Source organism: Mustelus asterias, chromosome 13 (assembly GCF_964213995.1).
Source record: "Mustelus asterias chromosome 13, sMusAst1.hap1.1, whole genome shotgun sequence".
NCBI lineage: Eukaryota > Metazoa > Chordata > Chondrichthyes > Carcharhiniformes > Triakidae > Mustelus > Mustelus asterias.
Window position 1 is genome coordinate 1,815,679 of NC_135813.1, and position 27,405 is coordinate 1,843,083.

The 27,405-nt window shown below is 50.1% G+C and overlaps 1 protein-coding gene across 1 annotated transcript in view; it reads left to right on the forward strand.

Moving 5' to 3' along the window:
- The window catches only part of col5a1 (procollagen, type V, alpha 1), a 160,251-nt gene that overhangs the window by 111,455 nt on the left and 21,391 nt on the right, over positions 1-27,405 (forward strand). Inside the window, exons 35-52 of the mRNA XM_078226156.1 lie at positions 2,535-2,588; positions 4,467-4,520; positions 4,612-4,719; positions 9,279-9,332; positions 9,441-9,494; positions 11,271-11,324; positions 12,783-12,836; positions 15,400-15,507; positions 16,678-16,731; positions 17,052-17,105; positions 20,323-20,376; positions 20,565-20,618; positions 22,816-22,923; positions 23,058-23,111; positions 23,202-23,255; positions 24,600-24,707; positions 25,278-25,331; positions 27,354-27,389. Coding sequence (XP_078082282.1) covers positions 2,535-2,588; positions 4,467-4,520; positions 4,612-4,719; positions 9,279-9,332; positions 9,441-9,494; positions 11,271-11,324; positions 12,783-12,836; positions 15,400-15,507; positions 16,678-16,731; positions 17,052-17,105; positions 20,323-20,376; positions 20,565-20,618; positions 22,816-22,923; positions 23,058-23,111; positions 23,202-23,255; positions 24,600-24,707; positions 25,278-25,331; positions 27,354-27,389 — 1,170 coding nt within the window. The remainder of the gene's footprint in view (positions 1-2,534; positions 2,589-4,466; positions 4,521-4,611; positions 4,720-9,278; positions 9,333-9,440; positions 9,495-11,270; positions 11,325-12,782; positions 12,837-15,399; positions 15,508-16,677; positions 16,732-17,051; positions 17,106-20,322; positions 20,377-20,564; positions 20,619-22,815; positions 22,924-23,057; positions 23,112-23,201; positions 23,256-24,599; positions 24,708-25,277; positions 25,332-27,353; positions 27,390-27,405) is intronic.

Below are 27,405 nucleotides of genomic sequence, written 5' to 3' on the forward strand. Positions count from 1 at the left end.
TCTGGGCGCTGGGTGTCTGGGTGATGGGGGATTGGGAGTCTGGGTCTCTGGGCGCTGGGTATCTGGGCGCTGGGTGTCTGGGCGCTGGGTGTCTGGGCGCTGGGTCTCTGGGCGCTGGGTCTCTGGGCGCTGGGTCTCTGGGCGCTGGGTCTCTGGGCGCTGGGTCTCTGGGCGCTGGGTGTCTGGGCGCTGGGTGTCTGGGCGCTGGGTGTCTGGGCGCTGGGTGTCTGGGCGCTGGGTGTCTGGGCGCTGGGTCTCTGGGCGCTGGGTATCTGGGCGCTGGGTGTCTGGGCGCTGGGTGTCTGGGCGCTGGGTGTCTGGGCGCTGGGTGTCTGGGTGATGGGGGATTGGGAGTCTGGGTCTCTGGGCGCTGGGTATCTGGGCGCTGGGTATCTGGGCGCTGGGTGTCTGGGCGCTGGGTATCTGGGCGCTGGGTGTCTGGGCGCTGGGTATCTGGGCGCTGGGTGTCTGGGCGCTGGGTGTCTGGGCGCTGGGTGTCTGGGCGCTGGGTGTCTGGGCGCTGGGTCTCTGGGCGCTGGGTCTCTGGGCGCTGGGTCTCTGGGCGCTGGGTCTCTGGGCGCTGGGTGTCTGGGCGCTGGGTCTCTGGGCGCTGGGTCTCTGGGCGCTGGGTGTCTGGGCGCTGGGTGTCTGGGCGCTGGGTGTCTGGGCGCTGGGTCTCTGGGCGCTGGGTGTCTGGGCGCTGGGTGTCTGGGCGCTGGGTGTCTGGGCGCTGGGTGTCTGGGCGCTGGGTGTCTGGGTGATGGGGGGTTGGGTGTCTGCGTGATGGGGGATTGGGAGTCTGGGTGTCTGGGCGCTGGGTGTCTGCGTGATGGGGGGTTGGGTGTCTGGGCGCTGGGTGTCTGGGCGCTGGGTGTCTGGGCGCTGGGTGTCTGGGCGCTGGGTCTCTGGGCGCTGGGTGTCTGGGCGCTGGGTGTCTGGGCGCTGGGTGTCTGGGTGATGGGGGGTTGGGTGTCTGCGTGATGGGGGATTGGGAGTCTGGGTGTCTGGGCGCTGGGTGTCTGGGCGCTGGGTCTCTGGGCGCTGGGTGTCTGGGCGCTGGGTGTCTGGGTGATGGGGGGTTGGGTGTCTGGGTGATGGGGGATTGGGAGTCTGGGTGTCTGGGTGTCTGGGTGATGGGATACAAAAGCAGAGATTTTAAAGAAATGAAAAAGAACATTGTACGTTTTTAGTTAATGAATTATTATTTCGCAGCAAATGAACACCAATCAGAATGGGCTTCAGACTGGAGTTGGAGAGATATTCAGATTGTGATATTTACAGAGCTTTGGGGAGATGGGGGGAGGGAGTGGGATTTATTGCAGAACTCGTTCACAGAGTGACTGCAGCACAACGGGCAGGTGTGAGGTGATGTGATTCTAGGAATTACGTAACACCGAGAGCGAGTGAGTGACACCCGGAGCGAGTGAGTGACACCGGGAGCGAGTGAGTGACACTGGGAGTGAGTGAGTGACACCCGGAGCGAGTGAGTGACACCGGGAGCGAGTGAGTGACACTGGGAGTGAGTGAGTGACACCCGGAGCGAGTGAGTGACACCCGGAGCGAGTGAGTGACACCCGGAGCGAGTGAGTGACACCGGGAGCGAGTGAGTGACACTGGGAGTGAGTGAGTGACACCCGGAGCGAGTGAGTGACACTGGGAGCGAGTGAGTGACACTGGGAGCGAGTGAGTGGGACCGGGAGTGAGTGACACTGGGAGTGAGTGAGTGGGACCGGGAGTGAGTGACACTGGGAGTGAGTGAGTGGGACCGGGAGTGAGTGACACTGGGAGCGAGTGAGTGGGACCGGGAGTGAGTGACACTGGGAGTGAATGAGTGGGACCGGGAGTAAGTGACAGTGGGAGTGAGTGAGTGACACCCGGAGTGAGTGAGTGTCACTGGGAGCGAGTGAGTGGGACTGGGAGCGAGTGAGTGTCACCAGGAGCGAATGAGTGACACCAGGAGCGAGTGAGTGACACCGGGAGCGAGTGAGTGGAACCGGGAGCGAGTGAGTGCCACCAGGACTGAGTGAGTGGGACCGGGAGTGAGTGTCACCAGGAGCGAGTGAGTGTCACCGGGAGCGAGTGAGTGGGACCGGGAGTGAGTGTCACCGGGAGCGAGTGAGTGACACCGGGAGCGAGTGAGTGTCACCGGGAGCGAGTGAGTGGGACCGGGAGTGAGTGTCACCGGGAGCGAGTGAGTGACACCGGGAGTGAGTGAGTGGGACCGGAAGTGAGTGACACCGGGAGTGAGTGACACCGGGAGCGAGTGACACCGGGAGTGAGTGAGTGGGACCGGGAGTGAGTGACACCGGGAGCGGGTGAGTGGGACCGGGAGTGAGTGTCACCGGGAGCGAGTGAGTGACACCGGGAGTGAGTGAGTGGGACCGGAAGTGAGTGACACCGGGAGCGAGTGACACCGGGAGTGAGTGAGTGGGACCAGGAGTGAGTGACACCGGGAGCGGGTGACAGGTGGAAGTGAGTTTGATTTACGCACCAATGACCCTTGACCTTTGACCCTTTCTGGTTTGTCCTTTCAGGGTGAGTCTGGCGAGCCAGGACAGAAAGGGAGCAAAGGTGACAAAGGTGAACAGGTGAGAATGACCCCACTGGGGCGTGTATTTGACCCTTTTCCCAAAGCAGAGCCTCTGACCTGCCGGCCGGGACTGTTCGGGACGCTGTTACCTTTTGCTTTGTGGAGGTATTTTTGAGGACAGGTGAGTGAGAATGTTTTAATAGCCGGCGCTCCACACACCAGCTCCCCCTGTTAGTGATCGCTCTGTAGCTGAGAATCGGGGCACATTTCACACTGACTTGCCTCATCATTCTGAGAAAATTCTCTCCAAAATACCCGGGACAGCTTCTCCACACTGCAAGAAGTGAAATAAAACAATGTGCATTTCTGTAGCGCCTTTCACAACCCCAGGATGTCCCAAAGTGCTTCACAGCCAATGATTTTTAGTCGTTGTTGTAATGCAGGAAACGCAGCAGCCAATAGGAGCACAGCAAGATCCCATCATCAGCAATGTGATAATGACAAGATCAGCTGTTTTCTGTTTTCTATTGGTTAAAGAATAAATATTGACTCACGATACCGGAGAGAGTCTCCTCTTCATAGTTAGTGGCTGTGGGGTTTTTTACACCCAGCTGTGAGAGTAGATGAAGCCTCAGTTCAATGTCTTACCCGAAAGACAGCGGCAACAGCAATGCAGCACTCCCTCGGTTAGTGCGCCGGGAGTGACCGCCTGTGCTCAGTACCCGACAGGAGGCATTGACTTTCTGATTCAGAACTGAGAGAGGAACAATCGCACTGACGGAGCCAACACTTGTGATGTGAGCAGCCGAGATAACGCATTGCCTTTCTTTGACCCGTACTCGCTTTGAGAGGTTGAATAAACTAGGATTGTTTTCACTGGAAAGACGGAGGCCGAGGGGAGACCTGATAGAGGTCTACAAAATGATGAGAGGCACAGACAGGGTGGAGAGTCAGAGGCTTTTCCCCAGGGTGGAAGTGTCAATTACAAGGGGCACAGGTTCGCAGTGAGAGGGGGAAAGTTTAAGGGAGATGTGCGGGGGAGGTTTTTCACGCAGAGAGCGGTGGGTGCCTGGAACGCGCTGCCAGAGGAGGTGGTGGAAGCAGGAACATTAACAACATTTAAGAGGCATCTGGATGGGTCCATGAATAGGGAGGGAATAGAGGGATACGGACCGAGTCAGGGCAGAAGGCTTTTTCAGTTTAGTTAGAGCATCATGGTCAGCACAGGCTTGAAGGGCCGAAGGGCCTGTCCCTGTGCTGTACTGTTCTTTGTTGTTATAACATCATCACTCAACCAAGACTCAGATGGGGAGCTAGCACCAGGGAATGGTCATAACCTAACGCACAGTGAACTAAAAACCCGACACTCTGCCCCTCGAGAATGCAGCTGAATTCCTGACTCAATTCGAAATCTCCTCAAAGACCTCCGCAGAACGTAGGCCTGAGTTCTCCAGCCATTCACACCCTGTTCCCGCTGCCAGCGAGGATGGAGAATTTGGCACTCAGTACGGGTTCACTGCAGCGGGGCTGGAGAATCTCACTGGTGGGGTGACATCCCCAAGGTTTCTGTACAGTACAGAATCAAATAGAACCAATCAAACTTGGATCCAGTCTGGACTGTTTGCAGCTCTGGATCCACCCACATCAAAAGGACAAATGGGATCAAATTCAACTCTGGTGCTGCGTTTGGCTTCCAAGAACACTGTCTGATTCACCTTCTTACAACCTCTTGTGTCTCTCTGGAGCTGAACTTTACCCCCCGGGTTGCCTGAGACTGAATGAGGGGGTGGGAGGTAAATTTCTGTTCTGGTTCCCCTGCTCCTCTGAAGAGCTGTCGACGCCCCACAAATGATACTTGGATCATCACAAACCGCCTCTGGGCTTCACTGGGTACAATGCCTCTTACTGAAGATGTTTGTCTGCTGTTTTGTTTCAGGGTCCACCTGGGCCTTCAGGACCTCAGGGCCCAATCGGACAGCCTGGGCCAGCGGTGAGTATCCTGGCTATTTCCTTGCATTGTCACATTAGACCCCGAGCCCTTTGGGAGGAGTTGTGATGACATTGCCATTCCTGTGTTACAGGGGGCTGACGGTGAGCCTGGTCCCAGAGGACAGCAAGGGCTCTTTGGCCAGAAAGGTGATGAAGGTCCAAGGGGTTTCCATGGCCCTCCTGGCCCAGTTGGTCTTCAGGTAAGTAACGATCTATCTGTTCAATCCCTCTGTCTGTACCGTAGCGACATGTTGGATGTAAATATGAATTGCACATTCATTTCCAAACCTTCAATCCAATGTGTTGGTTTGCTTGAGAAGCCGTTAAAACCTGCAGGTTTGTGATGAGCAATCAGACACAGACTCTGGGACAGGCCTCGTGGGTCAGTGGTTGGTTTGTGCTCCAGGTTAATGTTCCCGCGGTACTGTCCCTCCTCGGATGTGGAGATGCCGGCGTTGGACTTGGGTGGGCACAGTAAGAAGTCTCACAACACCAGGCTAAAGTCCAACAGGTTTATTTGGTAGCACGAGCTTTCGGAGCACTGCTCCTTCATCAGGTGAGTGGAGAGTTGGGTTCACAAACGGGGCATATATAGACACAGACTCAATTACAAGATAATGGTTGGAATGCAACTCTTAACAGGTAATCAAGTCTTTACAGGTGCAGACAATGCGAGTAGAGAGAGGGTTAAGCACAGGTTAAAGAGGTGTCAATTGTCTCAAGCCAGGACAGCCAGTGAGACTTTGCAAGCCCAGGCAGGTCGTGGGGGTTACAGATAGTGTGAAGTGAACCCAAGATCCCGGTTGAGGCCGTCCTCATGTGTGCAGAACTTGGCTATCAGTTTCTGCTCGGCGATTCTGTGTTGTTGTGCATCTTGAAGGCCGCCTTGGAAAACGCATACCCGAAGATCAGAGGCTGAATGCCCGTGACCGCTGAAGTGACCCCGACAGGAAGGGAACGCTCCTGCCTGGTGATTGGTGCACGGTGTCCCCGGAAACTCACAGAGTTTATTCTTTGTCTCTCCCCTTTCCTTCACCCAATTGCTGCCAGAGAATAAAATCTGTCACAACTGACTATCAACTAACTGGCCTCACCGCCGCCAACAACCGGCACAGCACATTCCTGCAGGGGTGAAATCAATGCTAAAATCCTGCAGACACAAGGTGACTGCAGCGTCTGACAGTGCAGAGAGTCACTGCATGTTCACAACAGCTTATAAACAAGGGCAAAGAATTCTGTTCAGAATTACAATGAGGCAAAAGCAAGAGACCTGACGGGCAAGGCAGATAAACTCAGGGCATGGATGGGTACCTGGGACTGGGATATTATAGAAATTACTGAAACATGGCTAAGGGAGGGACAGGACTGGCAGCTCAATGTTCCAGGGTACAGATGCTATAGGAAAGATAGAACAGGAGGTAAGAGAGGAGGGGGAGTTGCACTTTTGATGAGGGAAAGCATCACGGCCGTACTGAGAGGGGATATATCCGAGGGTTCGGCCACTGAGTCTATATGGGTAGAACTGAGAAATAAGAAGGGGGAAATCGCTTTGATAGGGTTGTACTATAATAGTCCCCAAATAGTCAGCGGGAAATTGAGGAGCAAATATGTAAGGAGATTACAAATAGCTCCAAGAAAAATAGGGTGGTAATAGTCGGAGATTTTAACTTCCCCAACATTGACTGGGACAGCCATAGTATTAGAGGGTTGGATGGAGAGAAATTTGTTGAGTGTATTCAGGAGGAATTTCTCATTCAGTATGTGGATGGCCCGACTGGAGAGGGGGCAAAAGTTGGCCTCCTCTTGGGAAATAAGGAAGGGCAGGTGACAGAAGTGTTAGTGAGGGATCACTTTGGGACCATTGACCATAATTCCATTAGTTTTAAGATAGCTATGGAGAATGATAGGTCTGTCCCAAAAGTTAAAATTCTAAATTGGGGCAAGGCCAATTTTGATGGTATCAGACAGGAACTTTCAAAAGTTAATTGGGGGAGTCTGTGGGAAGGCAAAGGGACATAAGTCGGAGGCTTTCAAAAGTGTGTTAACCAGGGTTCAGGGTAAGCATATTCCTCTGAGAGTGAAGGGCAAGGCTGGCAGAAGTAGGGAATCCTGGATGACTCGGGATATTGAGGCCCTGGTCAGAAAGAAGAAGGAGGCTTATAGGCAGCTGGGATCAAGTGGATCCCTTGAAGAACATAGAGGTTGTCGGAGTAGAGTTGAGAGAGAAATCAGGAGGGCAAAAAGGGGACGCGAGATTGCTTTGGCAGATAAGGCAAAGGAGAATCCAAAGAGCTTCTACAAATACATAAAGGCCAAAAGAGTAACAAGGGAGAGAGTTGGGGCTCTTCAGGATCAACAAGGGTCATCTATGTGCAGATCCACAAGAGATGGGTGAGATCCTAAATGAATATTTCTCATCGGTATTTACTGTTGAGAAAAGCATGAATGTTAGGGAACTTGGAGAAATAAATAATGATGTCTTGAGGAGTGTACAGATTACAGAGAAGGAGGTGCTGGAAGTCTTAAAGCGCATCAAGGTAGATAAATCCCCGGGACCTGATGAAGTGTATCCCAGGACATTGTGGGAGGCTAGGGAGGAAATTGCGGGTCCGCTAGCAGAGATATTTGAATCATTGACAGTCACAGGTGAGGTGCCTGAAGATAGGAGAGTGGCAAATGTTGTCTTTGCTTAAGAGAGGCTGCAGAGAAAAGCCTGGGAACTACAGGCCGGTGAGCCTAACGCCTGTAGTGGGTAAGTTGTTAGAAGGTATTCTGAGAGACAGGATCTACAGGCATTTAGAGACGCAAGTACTGATTAGGGACAGCCAGCATGGCTTTGTGAGTGGAAAATCATGTCTCACAAATTTGATTGAGTTTTTTGAAGGGGTAACCAAGAAGGTAGATGAGGGCAGTGCAGTTGATGTTGTCTACATGGACTTTAGCAAGGCCTTTGACAAGGTATCGCATGGTAGGTTGTTGCATAAGGTTAAATCTCACGAGATCCAGGGTGAGGTAGCCAATTGGATACAAAATTGGCTTGACAACAGAAGCCAGAGGGTGGTTGTAAAGTTTTTCAAACTGGAGACCTGTGACCAGCGGTGTGCCTCAGGGATCGGTGCTGGGTCCACTGTTATTTGTCATTTATATTAATGATTTGGATGAGAATTTAGGAGGCATGGTTAGTAAGTTTGCAGATGACACCAAGATTGGTGGCATAGTGGACAGTGAAGAAGGTTATCTCAGATTGCAACGGGATCTTGATCAATTGGGCCAGTGGGCTGATGAATGGCAGATGGAATTTAATTTAGACAAATGCGAGGTGATGCATTTTGGTAGATTGAACCAGGGCAGGACTTACTTACTTAATGGTAGCGCGTTGGGGAGTGTTATAGAACAAAGAGATCTCGGGGTACATGTTCATAGCTCCTTGAAAGTGGAGTCACAGGTGGACAGAGTGGTGAAGAAGGCATTCGGCATGCTTGGTTTCATTGGTCAGAACATTGAATACAGGAGTTGGGACGTCTTGTTGAAGTTGTACAAGACATTGGTAAGGCCACACTTGGAATACTGTGTACAGTTCTGGTCACCCTATTATAGAAAGGATATTATTAAACTAGAAAGAGTGCAAGAAAGATTTACTAGGATGCTACCAGAACTTGATGGTTTGAGTTATAAGGAGAGGCTGGATAGACTGGGACTTTTTTCCCTGGAGCGTACAAGGCTGAGGGGTGATATTATAGAGGTCTATAAAATAATGAGGGGCACAGATCAGCTAGATAGTCAATATTTTTTCCCAAAGGAAGGGGAGTCTAAAATTAGAAAGCGTAGGTTCAAGGTGAGAGGGGAGAGATACAAAAGGGTCCAGAGGGGCAATTTTTTCAGAGGATGGTGAGTGTCTGGAACAAGCTGCCAGAGGTAGTAGTAGAGGCGGGTACAATTTTGTCTTTTAAAAAGCATTTAGACAGTTACATGAGTAAGATGGGTATAGAGGGATATGGGCCAAACGTGGGCAATTGGGACTAGCTTAGTGGTAAAAACTGGGCGGCATGGACAAGTTGGGCCGAAGGGCCTGTTTCCATGCTGTAAACCTCTATGACTCTCTAACTGAATGATAGAGAGTTAATGAAGAAGCTGGGCAGAGAATCCTGGGGCTTTCTGTCTGTGAATCTTTAACAGTGACAGGCAATCCCATAAAACTGATAAAAAGCGGAAATGATCATTGGCTTTATTAACAGAGTGTTAAAAACAAGGGAGCTATCACTAAACCTTTCCGAATCACTCCTTAGGTCTGAGCTGTAGGATTGGGCCCAGTTCTGGGAATACACTCAGGAAGAATGCGAAGGTCTTGCAGAGAATGCGGAGGGAGATTAACTGGAATGTTCTAGAATGAGCAACTTTAGTTAATGTGGAGAGACGGGAGAACTGGGATTGTTCCCAAGGGAAGATTTAATTGTTCAAAATGACCCAGGAGTTTGAAGGAGTAATTAAGGAGTAATTCTTTCCATTGGCAGAAGGTAACCAGAGGGGAGTTGAGGAGTTTTTAGTGTTGTGATCTGGAAAGCGCTGCCTGAAAGGCGATGGAAGCAGATTCAACAGGAACTTTCACAAAGGAAACTGGAGAATTAGTTAGAAAGGAAAGCTTGCCGGGCGGTGGGAAAGCACAGAGCAGAGTGCGACTACTTCCCCATGGGTAACGGCAGCAGGAATGTTCCCCATTGTTATTGAGATGATAACTGTTGAATGTTTGGATCTTTTCCAGGGGTTACCTGGTCCAGCAGGTGAGAAAGGTGAAACAGGTGATGTGGGGCCAATGGTAAGTCTGTCTTTGCAGCACAAGCTTCACTGAACTCACTGAAACGGATTTATATTCACTTTGGAGTGTTGAGAATGTGACTGACTTGTCCAATATTTCTATTCCCAGGGTCCACCTGGCCCTCCAGGACCCAGAGGGCCGTCAGGTGCCCCCGGAGCTGATGTGAGTATCCCTCCGATTAAATTTATCTTCCCCTGTAACCATAGTTACAGTGTCACAGGAAGCTCAGCTCACCCACACTCGAGAACATTCTTTCTGAACAAACCACAAAACTGGGTGAAATGTTTGATGCGAGATTGTCCAACCAGTTCTACAATAACTTGTATCTGTAGTGGAGCACAGTGCAACAGTCCAGCTTGGAATCTGACAGTAATCCACAGAAAACCAAACAGCTGCTGAGAGAGAGAGGTTTAAGGAGGAGAGAGAAATGCTGAGGTTTGCAGATAGAATTCCAGAGTTTGGGAGGCTGAAGGCACGGCCACCAATGGTAGAGCGACGGAAATCCCTCAAAACCTCTATCTCGTTTCCCCATGAATGCAATAATTTAATCCTGGGTGCAGGAAAACGGCGCCTGTCCGGAAAAGAAGAGCTGCTGAAACCTCGAGAAACGAAGCAGTCTGAGATTTGGACAAGAAGCCGGATTTGATCAGTGAGGATGGGTTGGAGAGGTCAGGACTGTTCTCCTTAGAGAGGAGAAGGCAAAAAGGAGATTGCATAGAGATGTTCAAAATCATGAGGTGGCTGCACAGAGTAGAGTGAGGAACTGTTCCCCAGGTTTAAAGAAGCAAGAGCGATGTGAAATAGAACTTTCACTCAGCGAGAGGTTGGTGTCTAGAATGTTCCACCTCGAATGTGATGGAGGGAGATTCAATCGAGATATTCAAGAGGGTGTTAGATGATTATTTGAGTAGAAATAATGTGCAGGGAACGGGGAAAAGGCAGGCGAACGGCATTAAGTCATAATGTTCCTTTGGAGAGCCAGTACAGACACGATGGGCTGAATGGCCTCCTTCGGCACTGTAACAATTCAATGACTTGGCAATAAATTCAGTTTCTTGTTTACTCGGACCCTTCCTCAAATAACCCGGACAGCACAAACCCAGTGTCAACAGTCAGGCAGCCATCCAGTGCAGATCACAAAACATCTTCAAATTGGAAATGGGAACTGGTGTGAGATTGCACAGCAGAAAGTACTCACTGATATTGGTACAGCGTAGAGGGAGCTTTACTCTGTATCTAACCCCGTGCTGTACCTGTCCTGGGAGTGTTTGATGGGGACAGTGTAGATGGGGTTTTACTCTGTATCTAACCCCGTGCCGTACCTGTCCTGGGAGTGTTTGATGGGGACAGTGTAGAGGGAGCTTTACTCTGTATCTAACCCCATGCTGTACCTGTCCTGGGAGTGTTTGATGGGGACAGTGTAGAGGGAGCTTTACTCTGTATCTAACCCCGTGCTGTACCTGTCCTGGGAGTGTTTGATGGGGACAATGTAGAGGAAGCTTTACTCTGTATCTAACCCCGTGCTGTACCTGTCCTGGGAGTGTTTGATGGGGACAGTGTAGAGGAAGCTTTACTCTGTATCTAACCCCGTGCTGTACCTGTCCTGGGAGTGTTTGATGGGGACAGTGTGAAGGGAGGCTGTATATAGGACTAAAAACTATATTTCCAAAGTACAGGGAAAGATCAAATCCACAAACACAGTCCTGCCTAAAAGTCTGTGGTCGAAATAAGTTGGGGAGAAGCAAGTGTCTCTTGTTTGCTGTGTGTATTATCTGGGTGTGTTACGGACGAATATAAAGATCCGATCAGTCTGATGCGCGATGGAAAGTGAAGCCAGGAGTTACAGTGCTTTGAGCAGTGTCAGTTTTTATAGAAGGAACTGTCTCCTCCATCCTGCTGCCTACTGTCGTAATGTCCAATGTACTGTTTGTGTCACAGGGTCCACAAGGTCCTTCTGGAGGGATTGGAAATCCGGGAGCAGTGGGCGAGAAGGTAGCTTCATCATTAATGAAATCTCAGAATGTGTGTCTGTCAGGAGTTATTTAACTTACTGTCCAAAAGGGGAATGACCTGGAGTTAAATCATATCGCATTGCTTTCATTCTGATGTCCATTAATTCGGATCAGTGCTAGTTATAGATATGGTGAAATATATTGTTTTATAATCTGCAAGACATCACTAGCAGGGAAATGTGTCATGTGATTCAGTCTGCTTTACCAGCACTGTCCCAGTGCAAGCCAGTGTTTTACTGGCACTGTGCCAGTGTTAGCCAGTGTTTTACCAGCACTGTGCCAGTGTAAGCCAGTGTTCTATCAGCACTGTGCCAGTGTAAGCCAGTGTTCTATCAGCACTGTGCCAGTGTTAGCCAGTGTTTTACTGGCACTGTGTGTGTTATCCAGTGTTTTATCGGTGTTGTGCCAGTGTTAGCCAGTGTTTAACTGGCTCTGTGCCAGTGTTTTATCAGCACTATGCCAGTGTTAGCCAGTGTGAAACTGGCACTGTGCCTATGTTAGCCAGTGTTTTACTGGCACTGTGCCAGTGTTAGCCAGTGTTTTACTGGCACTGTGCCAGTGTAAGCCAGTGTTTTATCAGCACTGTGCCCATGTTAGCCAGTTTTTTACTGGCACTGTGCCAGTGTAAGCCAGTGCTTTGGTGGCACTGTGTCAGGATAAGCTAGTGTTTTACTGTGGCTGTATTACCCAGTGTTTTATCGGTCTTGTGCCAGTGTTAGCCAGTGTTTAACTGGCTCTATGCCAGTAGTAGCCAGTGCTTCACCAGCACTGTTCCAGCGTTAGCCAGTGTTTTAATGGCACTCTGCTGTTTTATCAGCACTGTGCCAATGTTAGCCAGTGATTTACTACCAGCGTCAGCCAGTGTTTTATCAGCACTGTGCCAATGTTAGCCAGTGATTTACTGCCAGTGTTAGCCAGTGTTTTACCAGCACTGTGCCAGTGTTAGCCAATGTTTTATTGGCACTGTGCCAGTGTTAGCCAATGTTTTACCGGCACTGTGCCAGTGTTATCCAGTGTTTTATTGGCACGGTGCCAGTGTTTAACCAGTGCTGTGCCAGCATTAGCCAGTGTTTTATTGGCATGGTGCCAGTGTTAGCCAGTGTTTAACCAGCACTGTGCCAGTGTTTGACCAGCATTGTGCCAGTGTTAGCCAGTGTTGTATCAGCACTATGCCAGTGTTAGCCAGTGTTTTACTGGCATTGTGCCAGTGTTAGCCAGTGTTGTATCAGCACTATGCCAGTGTTAGCCAGTGTGTTATTGGCACAGTGCCAGTGTTAGCCAGCGTTTAACCAGCGCCCTGTGCCAGTGTTAGCCAGTGTTTTACCGGCATTGTGCCAGTGTTAGCCAGTGTTGTATCAGCACTATGCCAATGTTAGCCAGTGTTTTGCCCAACCTGTCTCAATGTTCTTCCTTCAGTTTATCTCTGATTTTCTCACAGGGTGATACTGGTGAGGCTGGAGCACCGGGACCTCCGGGGAACTTGGGGAGGCCGGTAAGTACTTGCCTCTCTGTCCTTTCATGAGTTATAGATTGTTCTGGAAAGTGTGTGTCCGTCGTACTGATCCCTTGACCCCACCCCACACTTTCCAGCTGCCAATAGCCACATTCCTCAACTTTGCTCATGTTTTTACACATGGAATGAGTCCATTTCCAGAAGGAAATTGGGAATCGGAATGAGGCCAAGATCCTGTTACAGTCAGGAGTGTTAAATATAAATATAACAGAATTGCTGAGTTTTTATTGGTCAATGTGTTCACCAGTCACTCAAAATAACAAATGACATCAAATGACAACAACTGCACTCCCTCAGCACTGACCCTCTGACAGTGCGGCACTCCCTCAGTACTGACCCTCTGACAGTGCGGCACTCCCTCAGTACTGACCCTCTGACAGTGCGGCACTCCCTCAGCACTGACCCTCTGACAGTGCGGCACTCCCTCAGCACTGACCCTCTGACAGTGCGGCACTCCCTCAGTACTGACCCTCTGACAGTGCGGCACTCCCTCAGTACTGACCCTCTGACAGTGCGGCACTCCCTCAGCACTGACCCTCTGACAGTGCGGCACTCCCTCAGTACTGACCCTCTGACAGTGCGGCACTCCCTCAGCATTGACCCTCTGACAGTGCGGCACTCCCTCAGTACTGACCCTCTGACAGTGCGGCACTCCCTCAGTACTGACCCTCTGACAGTGCGGCACTCCCTCAGTACTGACCCTCTGACAGTGCGGCACTCCCTCAGCACTGACCCTCTGACAGTGCGGCACTCCCTCAGTACTGACCCTCTGACAGTGCGGCACTCCCTCAGCACTGACCCTCTGACAGTGCGGCACTCCCTCAGTACTGACCCTCTGACAGTGCAGCACTCCCTCAGTACTGACCCTCTGACAGTGCGGCACTCCCTCAGCACTGACCCTCTGACAGTGCAGCACTCCCTCAGTACTGACCCTCTGACAGTGCAGCACTCCCTCAGCACTGACCCTCTGACAGTGCGGCACTCCCTCAGTACTGACCCTCTGACAGTGCGGCACTCCCTCAGTACTGACCCTCTGACAGTGCGGCACTCCCTCAGCACTGACCCTCTGACAGTGCGGCACTCCCTCAGCACTGACCCTCTGACAGTGCGGCACTCCCTCAGTACTGACCCTCTGACAGTGCGGCACTCCCTCAGTACTGACCCTCTGACAGTGCGGCACTCCCTCAGCACTGACCCTCTGACAGTGCGGCACTCCCTCAGTACTGACCCTCTGACAGTGCGGCACTCCCTCAGCATTGACCCTCTGACAGTGCGGCACTCCCTCAGTACTGACCCTCTGACAGTGCGGCACTCCCTCAGTACTGACCCTCTGACAGTGCGGCACTCCCTCAGTACTGACCCTCTGACAGTGCGGCACTCCCTCAGCACTGACCCTCTGACAGTGCGGCACTCCCTCAGTACTGACCCTCTGACAGTGCGGCACTCCCTCAGCACTGACCCTCTGACAGTGCGGCACTCCCTCAGTACTGACCCTCTGACAGTGCAGCACTCCCTCAGTACTGACCCTCTGACAGTGCGGCACTCCCTCAGCACTGACCCTCTGACAGTGCAGCACTCCCTCAGTACTGACCCTCTGACAGTGCAGCACTCCCTCAGCACTGACCCTCTGACAGTGCGGCACTCCCTCAGCACTGACCCTCTGACAGTGCGGCACTCCCTCAGCACTGACCCTCTGACAGTGCGGCACTCCCTCAGTACTGACCCTCTGACAGTGCGGCACTCCCTCAGCACTGACCCTCTGACAGTGTGGCACTCCCTCAGCACTGACCCTCTGACAGTGCAGCACTCCCTCAGCACTGACCCTCTGACAGTGCGGCACTCCCTCAGCACTGACCCTCTGACAGTGCGGCACTCCCTCAGCACTGACCCTCTGACAGTGCGGCACTCCCTCAGCACTGACCCTCTGACAGTGTGGCACTCCCTCAGCACTGACCCTCTGACAGTGCGGCACTCCCTTAGTACTGACCCTCTGACAGTGCGGCACTCCCTCAGCACTGACCCTCTGACAGTGCGGCACTCCCTTAGTACTGACCCTCTGACAGTGCGGTACTCCCTCAGCACTGACCCTCTGACAGTACGGCACTCCCTCAGTACTGACCCTCTGACAGTGCGGCACTCCCTCTGTACTGACCCTCCGACAGTGCGGCACTCCCTCAGTACTGATCCTCTGACAGTGTGGCACTCCCTCAGCACTGACCCTCTGACAGTGCGGCACTCTCTCAGCACTGACCCTCTGACAGTGTGGCACTCCCTCGGCACTGACCCTCTGACAGTGCGGCACTCCCTCAGCACTGACCCTCTGACAGTGTGGCACTCCCTCAGCACTGACCCTCTGACAGTGCGGCACTCCCTCAGCACTGACCCTCTGACAGTGCGGCACTCCCTCAGCACTGACCCTCTGACAGTGCGGCACCCCCTCAGTACTATACTGACCTGTCAGTTGTAAGCAGATTGATAATCCTGTTATCTGCAATGTGTCTTATTCTGTACAAATGAGTGAGTTATTTTTGACGATGCACAGGGGCCTAAAGGTGAACGAGGTGAGAAAGGAGAATCTGGACCGTCTGGCTCTGCTGGCCCTCCAGGTCCTAAAGGTCCCCCCGGAGATGATGGGCCGAAGGGCAGTCCTGTGAGTATGCGGATATCTCACCAAACACTTCCATTTGTCATGTCTGTTCTTTCCCCCCCAGCTCCTCCTCAAACTTACAAACAACCTGTCAACCTTTCCTGGTGGGATCAGCCTTCCTTCACTTTGCTGCAGTCCCCCATAGACTGATACAGTCTGAAAGCTCAGCGAGCGGCCAATACTGCTCCTCGTCCCTGTCCCGACATCGTTGAAGTAGCTGCATCCCAGAGAAGACCTTTCCCTGACTGACGGTTCAGGCTCCCTGATCCCTGCTGTCAATTTCACAATGGTTATTTACACAAGGTTAAGTGATTTCAATGTCTGCGGTTTCTGTTGTTGATACTTTAAGGGATCTGGGAGATACTTTAATCACCTTCTCATGAAATTACTCTTCTTTAACATAGCGGAAAGCAATGAGTGAGTCATAGAATCCCTACAGTGCAGAATAAGGCCATTCAGCCTATCGTGTCTGCTCCGCCAACAATCCCACCCCGGCCCTATCCCCAAAACCTCACGTATTTACCCAGACACCGAGGGACAATTTGGCACGGCCAATTAACCTGATCTGCACATCTTTGGATGTTCCTTCTTTGGCATTAAAAAGCATTTTTATTGACGCATCTTACTGTCACTATCAGGTTCATTGGTTCTCTGTCGTGTACAGTGAGTGGGTCAGTGGGTATGGAATAGTTTGGCATAGGTGGCATGAAGGGGCATAACCTGGCATGAGTGGAATGGATGGGGCATGGGGAGTGTATGGGGGGGAATGAGTGATGAGATGTTTTCATTTGAACTGGGGCAGAGTCCCTCAACACCGAGTTGGGCCTTTTAAACCTGTGGCTGGCCCTACCCCAGCCAGCACCCACCCACACCCCGGTGATAGGCACTGCCTCCCGAGGCAGGCAGGCCAGGCCGGGAATTTTCCCGAATCCTGCTACGAGGAGGAAGGCTCAGACCGATGTCTCTGCTCTCTCGCTGTCTCCAAGCCAGTCTCCTCTGCCAGCTCCAACTCGGGACTGGACACTGTCTAACTCTGCCTCCCAGCCACAACCAACAGAACTGTAATCAAAGCTGGAGTCCCCCAGACACGGATCCCGACTGTGGCCCCTCGCCTTCCCGTCACTCCCGTCTCCGGGCACTGAGATCTTTTTCTCTTTCTTTCCTTTCTCTTAGGGACCAGTGGGTTTTCCCGGTGACCCTGGCCCCCCCGGTGAAGCCGGAGCTCCGGTAAGACAAAGATAGTTTTATTGAAAAGATAATTGCCATTGAGTGGAATAAACGACTGAACTTCTGCTAATAAGTGTCTTCAGTGGGGTTAATCCAGTCCCGCGGAGTTAACGATGTTACAGTAATTAGATATTGTGGATGGTGACCTCTGTTGTTCTGCTCTGAGCGGCTGGCATTGTGAATCCCAGGGTCAAACTCTGTAGATTCGAATCGATGGAGATGTGATTGGATAGAACGTGAGGAGACAAAACATCGACTCTCTCCAAAAGACAGGAAATGGGCACAAACCCCTGGTAACCTGGCTTTCTATTTCCCAACAGGGACAAGATGGACCTTCAGGTGACAAAGGAGAAGATGGCGAACCCGGGCAGATTGTGAGTTGAAAACTCATTGAGAACAGACAAAGATCAATGGAGTATATTTTAAAATTCATTTGTGGGACATGGGTGTCGCTGGCTAGGCCAGCATTTATTGCCCATCCCTGGTTGCCCTTGAGAAGGTGGTGGTGAGCTGCCTTCTTGAATCGCTGCAGTCCATGTTCTGTGGGTTGACCCACAATGCCGTTAGGGAGGGAATTCCAGGATTTTGACCTGGGAGTTAGGTTTGAAGGGGGATTCTGTCACGAGGAGCTCAGCTCCTGCCCCCGCAATCATGCACTGAGATATGAGACTGTTCAGAGCAGTGATTGCTCAGGTGGCTGTGATCAGGGGACTGGTGCTGGTCTCATTCACCCTCAGTTAGTGACAGGAAAACTAGTCCAAGCCTCCTGAATGATTCAACCCAAACCTGGGCTATCAGGAATTTCTCAAACTGTGTCAAACAAACCCTGATGGAGCAGAGGCTGAAGACCCCAACACTGCGGGACAGAAACTCAATCCCGATACAGAAATCTGGCTGAAATATTCAGACAAAAGAGCCCAGATAAGCAAATCCATTTCCCAAGAGTGAAGAGAAGTTTATTCCTGGAGTTTTAGACGGAATGAGCTGCTGGAGGGTAAGAGGTAGCAGGGCTGCGAGTGATGGAGGGCCACAAACATCATATTCAGCATTGCATGGTGGGTTGAATAACACGATAGACAGTGTGGCCACAGACTTGGCCGAGGCTCCAGTGAACAGCTGTGTATCACACCGCTAGTCTCGTAGGACCACCAAGCACAGCTTTGCCTGACAGTCCTGAGTAGCTGACTGGTGGCACAGGAATCCCCCGAGTCCACCTCGCTCACTAACCTGTTATCCATTTTGGATACAGGGGAGGGCGAAGTTCCTCAGGGAAGGGCAGCAAGAGCCAAGTCTGAGGCAGCTCGAGTGTCTCAGTTGTGCAGATGGAGGGGGGGGGGGGAAGAGTGGCAGTGTTATCCTGATGGGGGATTCCATCGTTAGGGGAGCAGACAGGAGTTTCTAGCTGTAGGCGTGACTCCAGGATGGTGTGCGGCCTCTCTGGTGCCAGGGTCAAAGATGTCCCAGAGTGGCTACAGGAAGTTCTGGCCGAAAGGGTAAACAGCTAGAGGTGGCCGTCCAAATCAGCACCAACGACATAGATAGAAAGAGGAATGAAGCCATGAATGCGAACTTAAGAGAGCTGGAAAGATATTGAACAGCAAGATTTCAAAAGCAATAATCCCAGGATTACTCCCACATGCCGGTGAGTACAGAACTAGGAGGAATAAATGAATGACCGTATGGGGCATTGGGACTGGTTCTGGGGCAGGTGGCACCCTTTACAAACCGGGTGGGTTACACCTTAGCAGGACCAGGGCCAATATCCTCACTGGGAGGTTTGCTAGTTTTGGGAGGGTTTCAGCAAGCTTGGCAGGAGAATGGGAACCTGAGTGGGAATTCAGATAGCAGAGAGAGGAAGCTGGCACTGGAAAGTAGTAAACTGGAGAAGAAGGCAGCATCAAACAGGGTTAAATACAAAAAATGATAAAAAGGCAGAATTAAAGGCATTCTATCTGAATGCACACAGAATTCCCCTCCCGGCCTCGGGTCACTGTCTGTGTGGAGTTTGCACGTTCTCCCCGTGTCTGCATGGGTTTCCTCCGGGTGCTCCAGTTTCCTCCCACAGTCTGAAAGACGTGCTGGTTAGGGTGCATTGGCCGTGCTAAATTCTCCCTCAGTGTACCCGAACAGGTGCTGGAGTGTGGCAACTAGGGGATTTTCACAGTAACTTCATTGCAGTGTTAATGTTAGCCGACTTGTGATGATAATAAAAAACAAATTTTAACTAGTGAGAACAAGGAACTGAAAGAGAGATTAGTATTGGTAAAAAAGTAACACTGGAGAAATTAATGGGATTGAAAGTTGATAAATCCCCAGGACGCAAGGACCTCGGTCTCAGAGTATTTAAAGAGGAGGTTGTAGAGATAGTGGAAGCGTTGGTGACCATCTCCCAAAATCCTATCGATTCTGGAATGGTTCCTGCAGATTGGAATGTAGCAAATATCACCCCAACGAAAGGAGTGAGTGAGGAAGCAGGGAGGTGCAGACCTGTTCACCTGATGTCGGTTGTAGGGAAAATGCTGTCATTTGTTGTAGAGGATAGTGGGATTGGGCAGAGTCGGCAGGGATTTGATGAAATGGAAATCATGTTAAACAAACCTGTTAGAGTTTTTCTGAGGATGTAATTATCAGATTAGAAAAAGGAAAACCAGCGCATTTGGATTTTCAGGAAGGTTTTGATAAGGTCCTAAACACAAGTTAGTAAACAAAATTAGAGCACATGGGATTGGGCTAATATACTGGGATGGATTGGGATAAATATAATTCTCAGGATGACAGGCTGTTACTAGTGGGGGGCGCGGGAGGGGGGGGGGGGGGGGCGGGAGGAGGGGGGGGCGGGAGGAGGGGGGGGCGGGAGGAGGGGGGGCGGGAGGAGGGGGGGCGGGAGGAGGGGGGGGGCGGGTACCGCAAGGATCAGTGCTGGGGACCCAGCTATTCACAATCTGTACCAATGATTTGGATGTGGATTGAGGAGGAATTTGTTCACTCAGAGAGTGATGAATCTTTGGAAGTTTCTCACGCAGAGAGTTGTAGAGCCTCAGTCACTGAGTGATGTCCAAGTCAGCGATCATTAGATTTCCACAGATTAAAGATATCAAGGGATGCGGGGATATTGCAGGGAAATGGTGATGAGGTCAAAGATTAGCTTAGAATCATAGAATCCCTACAGTGCAGAAGGAGGCCATTCGGCCCATCGAGTCTGCACCGACCACAATCCCACCCAGGCCCTACCCCCACATATTTGCCCGCTAATCCCTCTAATCTACGCATCCCAGGACCCTAAGGGGCAATTTTTAACCTGGCCAATCAACCTAACCCGCACATTTTTGGACTGTGGGAGGAAACCGGAGCACCCGGAGAAAACCCACGCAGACACGGGGAGAATGTGCAAACTCCACACAGACAGTGACCCGAGACAGGAATCGAACCCGGGACCCTGGAGCTGTGAAGCACTGCGCCACCGTGCCGCCCATGTAGCTATGATGTAGTTGAGTGGTGATCAGCCTGAAGGGGCTGAATGGCCTTCTCCTGCTCCTATTTCCCATATTCCTACCCTGAATGAAGATTCTAATATTGCCTTTCTTTTCCCAGGGTTCCCCTGGTCCAACCGGTGAGGCAGGACCACCAGGCCCACCAGGGAAGAGGGTGAGTGTTAACATACGAGTGCTGTCTGTAACACGCACGCACGCACAGCCACATAGACACTCCAAACACAATCCCTGTCAATCTCCAACTACAGAGAGCTACACACACCAATACTGATCAGGATTATCTCCCACAGTTTGCTCTTCGGTTAAGAACACTTTGAAGATGTTTTTCTCTGTTGTTTCCAGGGTCCTCATGGTCCGGCAGGTCCTGAGGGAAGACAAGGAGAGAAAGGGGCAAAGGTAAGAACGAGAGGTGTTGACCAAGAAGCTGTTTGGAGATCAGGCATTCTGAGTTATTCCCATTAACCCCGAGGGTTCTCCCTTATTAACCGTGGTTCCTGCCATATCTCCACACCCTTAACACCAACACTGAACAAATAACTCTCCATTTCCCATTTAAACTCTTCTCTAACTTGTTCTATTGAGACCCCATTCCTATCTTCTCACACCAGTTTGGTTAAGAGTTGTACAATTCTATCTTCTGTTCTAGTAAAAATTCACTAAATTGGTCCCTGGGGTGAGAGGGGTTTCCGATGATGCAATTCTGAGTAAATCGGGACAATACTGGAGAGGACTGGAGAGTGGCGAATGTTGTTCCTCTGTTCAAGAAAGGAAATAGGAATGACCCTGGTAATTATAGGCCGGTTAGTCTTACTTCGGTGGTCGGTAAGTTAGTGGAAAAGGTCCTGAGAGATAAGATTTATGACCATTTGGAAAGATGTAGCTTAATCCGGGATAGTCAACACGGATTCGTGAAGGGTAAGTCTTGCCTCACAAATTTGACTGAATTCTTTGAGGAAGTAACTAAGTGTGTTGATGAAGGTAGGGCAGTTGATGTCATATACATGGATTTTAGAAAGGCATTTGATAAGGTCCCCCATGGTCGGCTCATGAAGAAAGTAAGGAGGTGTGGGATAGAGGGAAATTTGGCCGATTGGATAAGTAACTGGCTATCTCATAGAAGATAGAGGGTGGTGATGGATGGAACATTTTCAGACTGGAGACCAGTTACCAGCGGTGTACCACAGGGATCAGTGCTGGGTCCACTGCTTTTTGTGATTTTTATCAATGACTTGGAGGAGGGGGCTGAAGGGTGGATCAGTAAATTTGCTGATGACACCAAGATTGGTGGAGTAGTGGATGAGGTGCAGGGCTGTTGTAGGCTGCAAAGAGACATTGATAGGATGCAGAGCTGGGCCACAAAATGGCAGATGGAGTTTAACCCTTATAAGTGCGAGGTGATTCATTTTGGTAGGACTAATTTAAATGTGGATTACAGGGTCAACGGCAGGGTTCTGAGGAATGTGGAGGAACAGAGAGATCTTGGGGTTCATATCCACAGATCTCTGAAGGTTGCCACTCAAGTGGATAGAGCCGTGAAGGCCTATAGTGTGTTAGCGTTTATTAACAGGGGGTTTGAGTTTAAGAGCCGTGGGGTTATGCTGCAACTGTACAGGACCTTGGTGAGACCACATTTGGAATATTGTGTGCAGTTCTGGTCACCTCACTATAAGAAGGATGTGGAAGCATTGGAGAGAGTGCAGAGGAGATTTACCAGGATGCTGCCTTTTTTGGAGGGTAGGTCTTATGAGGTAAGGTTGAGGGAGCTAGGGCTGTTCTCTTTAGAGCGGAGGAGGTTGAGAGGCGACTTAATAGAGGTTTATAAGATGATGAGGGGGATAGATAGAGTGGACGTTCAGAGACTATTTCCTCGGGTGGATGTAGCTGTTATTAGGAGGCATAACTATAAGGTTCATGGTGGGAGATGTAGGAAGGATGTCCGAGGTAGGTTCTTTACTCAGAGAGTGGTTGGGGTGTGGAATGGACTGCCTGCAGTGATAGTGGAGTCGGACACTTTAGGAACTTTCAAGCAGTTATTGGAGCACACCAGGATGATAGGGAGTGGGATAGCTTGATCTCGGTTTCAGATAAAGCTCGGCACAACATTGAGAGCCGAAGGGCCTGTTCTGTGCTGTACTGTTCTATAATACAAATAAATAAATACTCTCTGGAGTTTGGAATAACGAGAGGTGGTCTGATTAAAACAGACAGGATTCTGATGGGGCTTCACTGAGTAGACAGAGAAAGGTTTGTCCCCGCAGCCCGATTGGAGACATGGGTGGCGATGGGTTGATCATTTAGGATTGAAATGAGGACAAATTACTTCACTCAGAGGGTTGTGAATCTTCAGAATTCTCTCCCTCCGAGAGTTGTGGGTGCTCCATGGGTGAATCAATGGAAGAGACAGAGTTTTGGTTTCTCCAGGAATGATGGGATTGGGGAGTAGGGAGGAAAGTGGAGTTGAGGTGGAGAACCAATCCTGCTCTTATTGAATAGTGGAGCAGTCTCGAAGGGCTGAATGGCCTCCTCCTTCTCCTATTTCTTATGCTCTGGCCATTAACTAATTGAGCTTCCTGATGTCTTTTCTTGTCCTCAGGGTGACCCTGGTGCTGAAGGTCCAGCTGGTAAAACAGGCCCGGTTGGCCCACAGGGATCTCCGGGCAAACCAGGTTCTGAGGGACTGCGAGGAATTCCCGGCCCTGTCGTAAGTAAAGGACTCCTTCTCCAGACCAATTCGATTGGTTCTTCCTGTCCCTTTATTTCAGTAACGTCTTGTTGTTTCTGACAATCTGAAATCTAGGATTTGTTTAACATGTTCTTTTCTTTGATTCAATTTAGGGAGAACAAGGGTTCCCAGGTCCCCCTGGTCCAACTGGTCCCCCGGGTCCAATGGTTTGTACTGGATGCACTCACAGTTAAACGTTGTTTCTCCAGCGGGTTGCGGGTCCGGTGGTTACGCTGATCCTGCTTTCTGTTTTCTAGGGTCCTCCGGGATTACCAGGTCTAAAAGGTGACCCTGGGACAAAGGGCGAGAAGGTAAGTCTTACAGGTTGATGATGCAATGTGAGCTTGTTAGGGACCAGGCCAGAAACTCCAAGGTGTTTGAGAAAGTTAGCCAAGACCCCAACTTTTACATTTGTAGTTGGCATGAGGGTGAGTATCAGGTGTTTCACTCCAGGTATGATTCAAGTGATCCACTAGGAAGCTTTTATCAAACAAAGTTTATTTAAGAACACAGTTAGAATATAACAAAAAGAATGAGCATAACTTCTACCAATTAAAATAGTTAAACATGACAAAGCGTAATCCTTAACAACTAGCAATCTCTATAATTCCAATTTAAAACAATATCCCCTTCAGAATTAGTTAACACTAAAAACAAGTATGCTTATATGGCACTAGATTTCCAGCCTTTTAACACTTCTGGACAGAGATCCAGACAGAAGTTTCCAGGTTTCAGAGGCAGAAAGGGAATACGTCCTTCTGCAGCAACTAACTTTGAATTCTCAGAGAAAGATCCACTCTCACACAGCAGAATCTCAGAGAAAGAAACTTATCTCCTGACAGATTCCAGCCTCCAATTTCAGAGAGGGGAAAAGAGAAGCATTGTTCTCCCGCAACCGAAAGTAGCATCTGACCTTGAATTCTCTGTGTAAGCCTAGCTCCACCCAATCATATGACCTTACCTCTCAATCAACCTAATCAAGTCCTATTCTACAAAACCCAGAGGAACAGTAAGAACAGCAGGTTAAAACAAACATTAGAGCATTTAGGAGCAACTATACTGCTGCAGTAACAACACAGGGCAACTGGATCCAGACACAATGACGTCGGTAATGAAGAAAATCTGCTAAAACAAGAATCATGGCAAACACATTTCTCCAAAGCACAGTATCATCACAAGCTGGTCTCAGTGATCCACCTGAGTTCTCCTACCCCAGGCCTGGGTCACAGACTCTTTATCAAGTACTCTCCATTTAACTCTTCCATCAAGCAGATCAAACTTTGACACCAAGTCACATCAGGATTTATTGGGATAAATGACCACGGAGGAGAGAGTGACAGAGAGGTTTAGGGGAGGAATTCCAGAGCTTGGGATCCAGGTAGCTGAAGGCACGGCCGCCAACGGCGGAATGACTAAGATTGGGGATGGAGGATTGGGAGTTGCAGAGACAGGTATGAGGTCGTGGAGGGATTTGAAAACAAGGATGAGAATTTACAAGTGGAAAGCTTTTGTCAGAGCCGGAACCAGTGTTGTTCAGATAGCCCCAGGGGCAATGGATGAATTCTCGGATGAATGAAAATTCTTGAGCTCCTTGTCACTGTGAATGTAACAATCTGGGTGTCTGTTGATTGGTGACTGTCTGTCTTGTGTTCCAGGGACATCCTGGTTTGATCGGTTTGATTGGACCTCCAGGAGAACAGGGTGAGAAAGGTGACCGAGGGCTGCCCGGTCCCCAGGGACCTGAAGGTTCCAAAGGAGATACGGTAAGCGCTGAGGGACCAAAACCATCAACACCTGCCTCACTCTCTCAGTACCTGAGTGAATGGATTCATCGAGAAACATTCTCTTTCGCCATAGCCTTGTGTGGTTTATTTTTATCCGTTCTTGAGATGTGGGAATTTCTGGTAAAGCCAGAATTTATTGTCCATCCGAGTTGTTTTGATGAGGTGATGGTGAGTTGCCTTCTCGAACTGCCAACGGTCTGACAGAACTGAGTGTTCACTTCAGAGGGTAAAGAGCCAATCATGTTGCTGTGAGCCTGGACTCTCACATAGACCCAAACTGGATACGGACGACGGGTTTCCTTCCCGAAAGGATCTCAGTGACTCAGTTGGGTTTGGACACCAATCCGACATCTTCATGTCAATTTTACTAATCCCACATTTTTCATTTCCTGGATTTTAAAACTGAAGTCCAATTCTCAAACTGGTGACAGGAGGAATTGAACTCCCATTCTCTAGATGATTCACCCAGTAACAGAAGCACAGCAGCACACAGCTCAGTATGGTCTTGTATCGGGTCATTTACCATCCATCTTTGTGAATCTCTTCCAGGGTGTCCATGGTCAGACTGGTCCGATTGGTCCACCAGGTCCCCCTGGATTGACTGTAAGTATCGAATGGTTCAATGTGACAGGGAACTGCTCCATTAGCACCAGGCGTGGATAGAACTACTCACTGACTTTATCACATCTTTGCCAAGCTGTTAAAATCATGGAGGTTTACAGCATGGAAACAGGCCCTTCGGCCCAACTTGTCCATGCCGCCCAGTTTTTACCACTAAGCAATTCCCAATTGTCCGCATTTGGCCCATATCCCTCTATACCCATCTTACCCACCTAAGTATCTAAATGCTTTTTAGAAGACAAAATTGTACCCGCCTCTACTACTACCTCTGGCAGCTTGTTCCAGACACTCACCACCCTCTGTGTGAAACAATTGCCCCTCTGGACACTTTTGTATCTCTCCCCTCTCACCTTAAACCTGTGCCCTCTAGTTTTAGACTCCCCTACCTTTGGGAAAAGATATTGACTATCTAGCTGATCTACGCCCCTCATTATTTTATAGACCTCTGTAAGATCACGCCTAAGCCTCCTATGCTCCAGAGAAAAAAGTCCCAGTCTATCCAGCCTCTCCTTATAACTCAAACGAGTTGAGTGAAGTTTTTCCAAAGCTGAGCTTTAGGCCGGTTTGAGGATTTGGGGAGTGTTGTCCACAGGACGGAGACTTAAACTTCAGAAGAACATCACTTGGAAAGTTAGCTTTGAAGAAGCAGAACTCCATCTCCAAGACAGCCGAGCCTCAGAGAGAAATAACATTTCCCTGATCCCCCAGACTCTTGCGTGGGTGCTCCAAACTAAACAGTTTCACGTTTTTAACACCCTCACCCATTTCAGCATCGACGTTCCCCTTGAAACTGGAAGCTGGAATTTAGGTATTCCACACCCTCACAGGGTCCCAAATCCGGGGACTAGGAGTTACCCCGCTAGCATTTCACTGGATTTAATATAGACTAGGCCGGAATTCTGCGGCCGTTCCTGCCCCGCCACCGCTGACAGCAAAGACAGGGAATTTGGCGCTCAGCCAAACCTTCATTCACTCCAGCAGGAATGAAGAATCCCAGCTGTGGGTGAGGCTGGAGAATCCGCTCCAAGTTTGATCTACCAAATTGTCCTAAAAATGGTGAATATTATCTCCTAATAACAGAAGGGACTAACACAATTAATATATTGTGGGCAGCACGGTAGCACAGTGGTTAGCGCTGCTGCTTCACAGTACCAGGGACCCGGATCCAATTCCCGGCTTGGGTCACTGTATCTGCGTGGGTTTCCTCCGGGTGCTCCAGTTTCCTCCCACAGTCCGAAAGATGTGCTAGTTAGGTGGATTGGCCATGCTAAATTGCCCCTTAATGTCAGGGTAAATATGTGGGGTTACGGGGATAGGACAGGACCTGGGTGGGATTGTGGTAAGTGCAAGCTCAATGGGCCAAATGGCCTCCTTCTGTACTGTAGTTAATAGTCTCTGTATAACACCAACTGAGTCAGTTTGGGAGTTTTAATGAAATGAACTGACATATTTTTGCATATAAAATTCAGCCTCTCACTATCCTTCTGTCCTTAACGTGTCCTTCAGGTTGGGAATGAGAGTTAGACCCATTCTTCACCGAGCTCCGAATGACGGGAAGCATCGGTGTGAGCACTCTGTCTGTACTGAACTTCACAATCCTCAGGAAGAAAATGGCTCCGACCCTTATCCAATCAAGGATCAGTCAAATCATTTTCAAATCAGAATTGTTTTTTATGCCTCCATGGGATGTGGGTGTCGCTGCCCGGGCCAGCATTCATCCCTAATTACCTTTGAACTGAGTGCCTCGCTTGGCCATTTCAGAGGGTATTTAAGAGTCAGCCACATTGCTGTGGGTTTGGAGTCACATGTAGGCCAGGCCGGGTAAGGACGGCAGATTTCCTTCCCTATAGAGCATTAGTGAATTAGAATTGGCCAATAGAAGCAAGAGTGTGAGGCTGGCTAAATGTCGCCCACTTTTCTTCCACGTGGATGAACCAAGCTCATGATGCTGTGTTAAAAGCCCATTAACCAATCAACACACTGACACTTGCTTCCATTTTGTAGGGTCCACCTGGTCCTAAAGGCTCGAAAGGTTCCATGGTGAGTATCTCTCTCG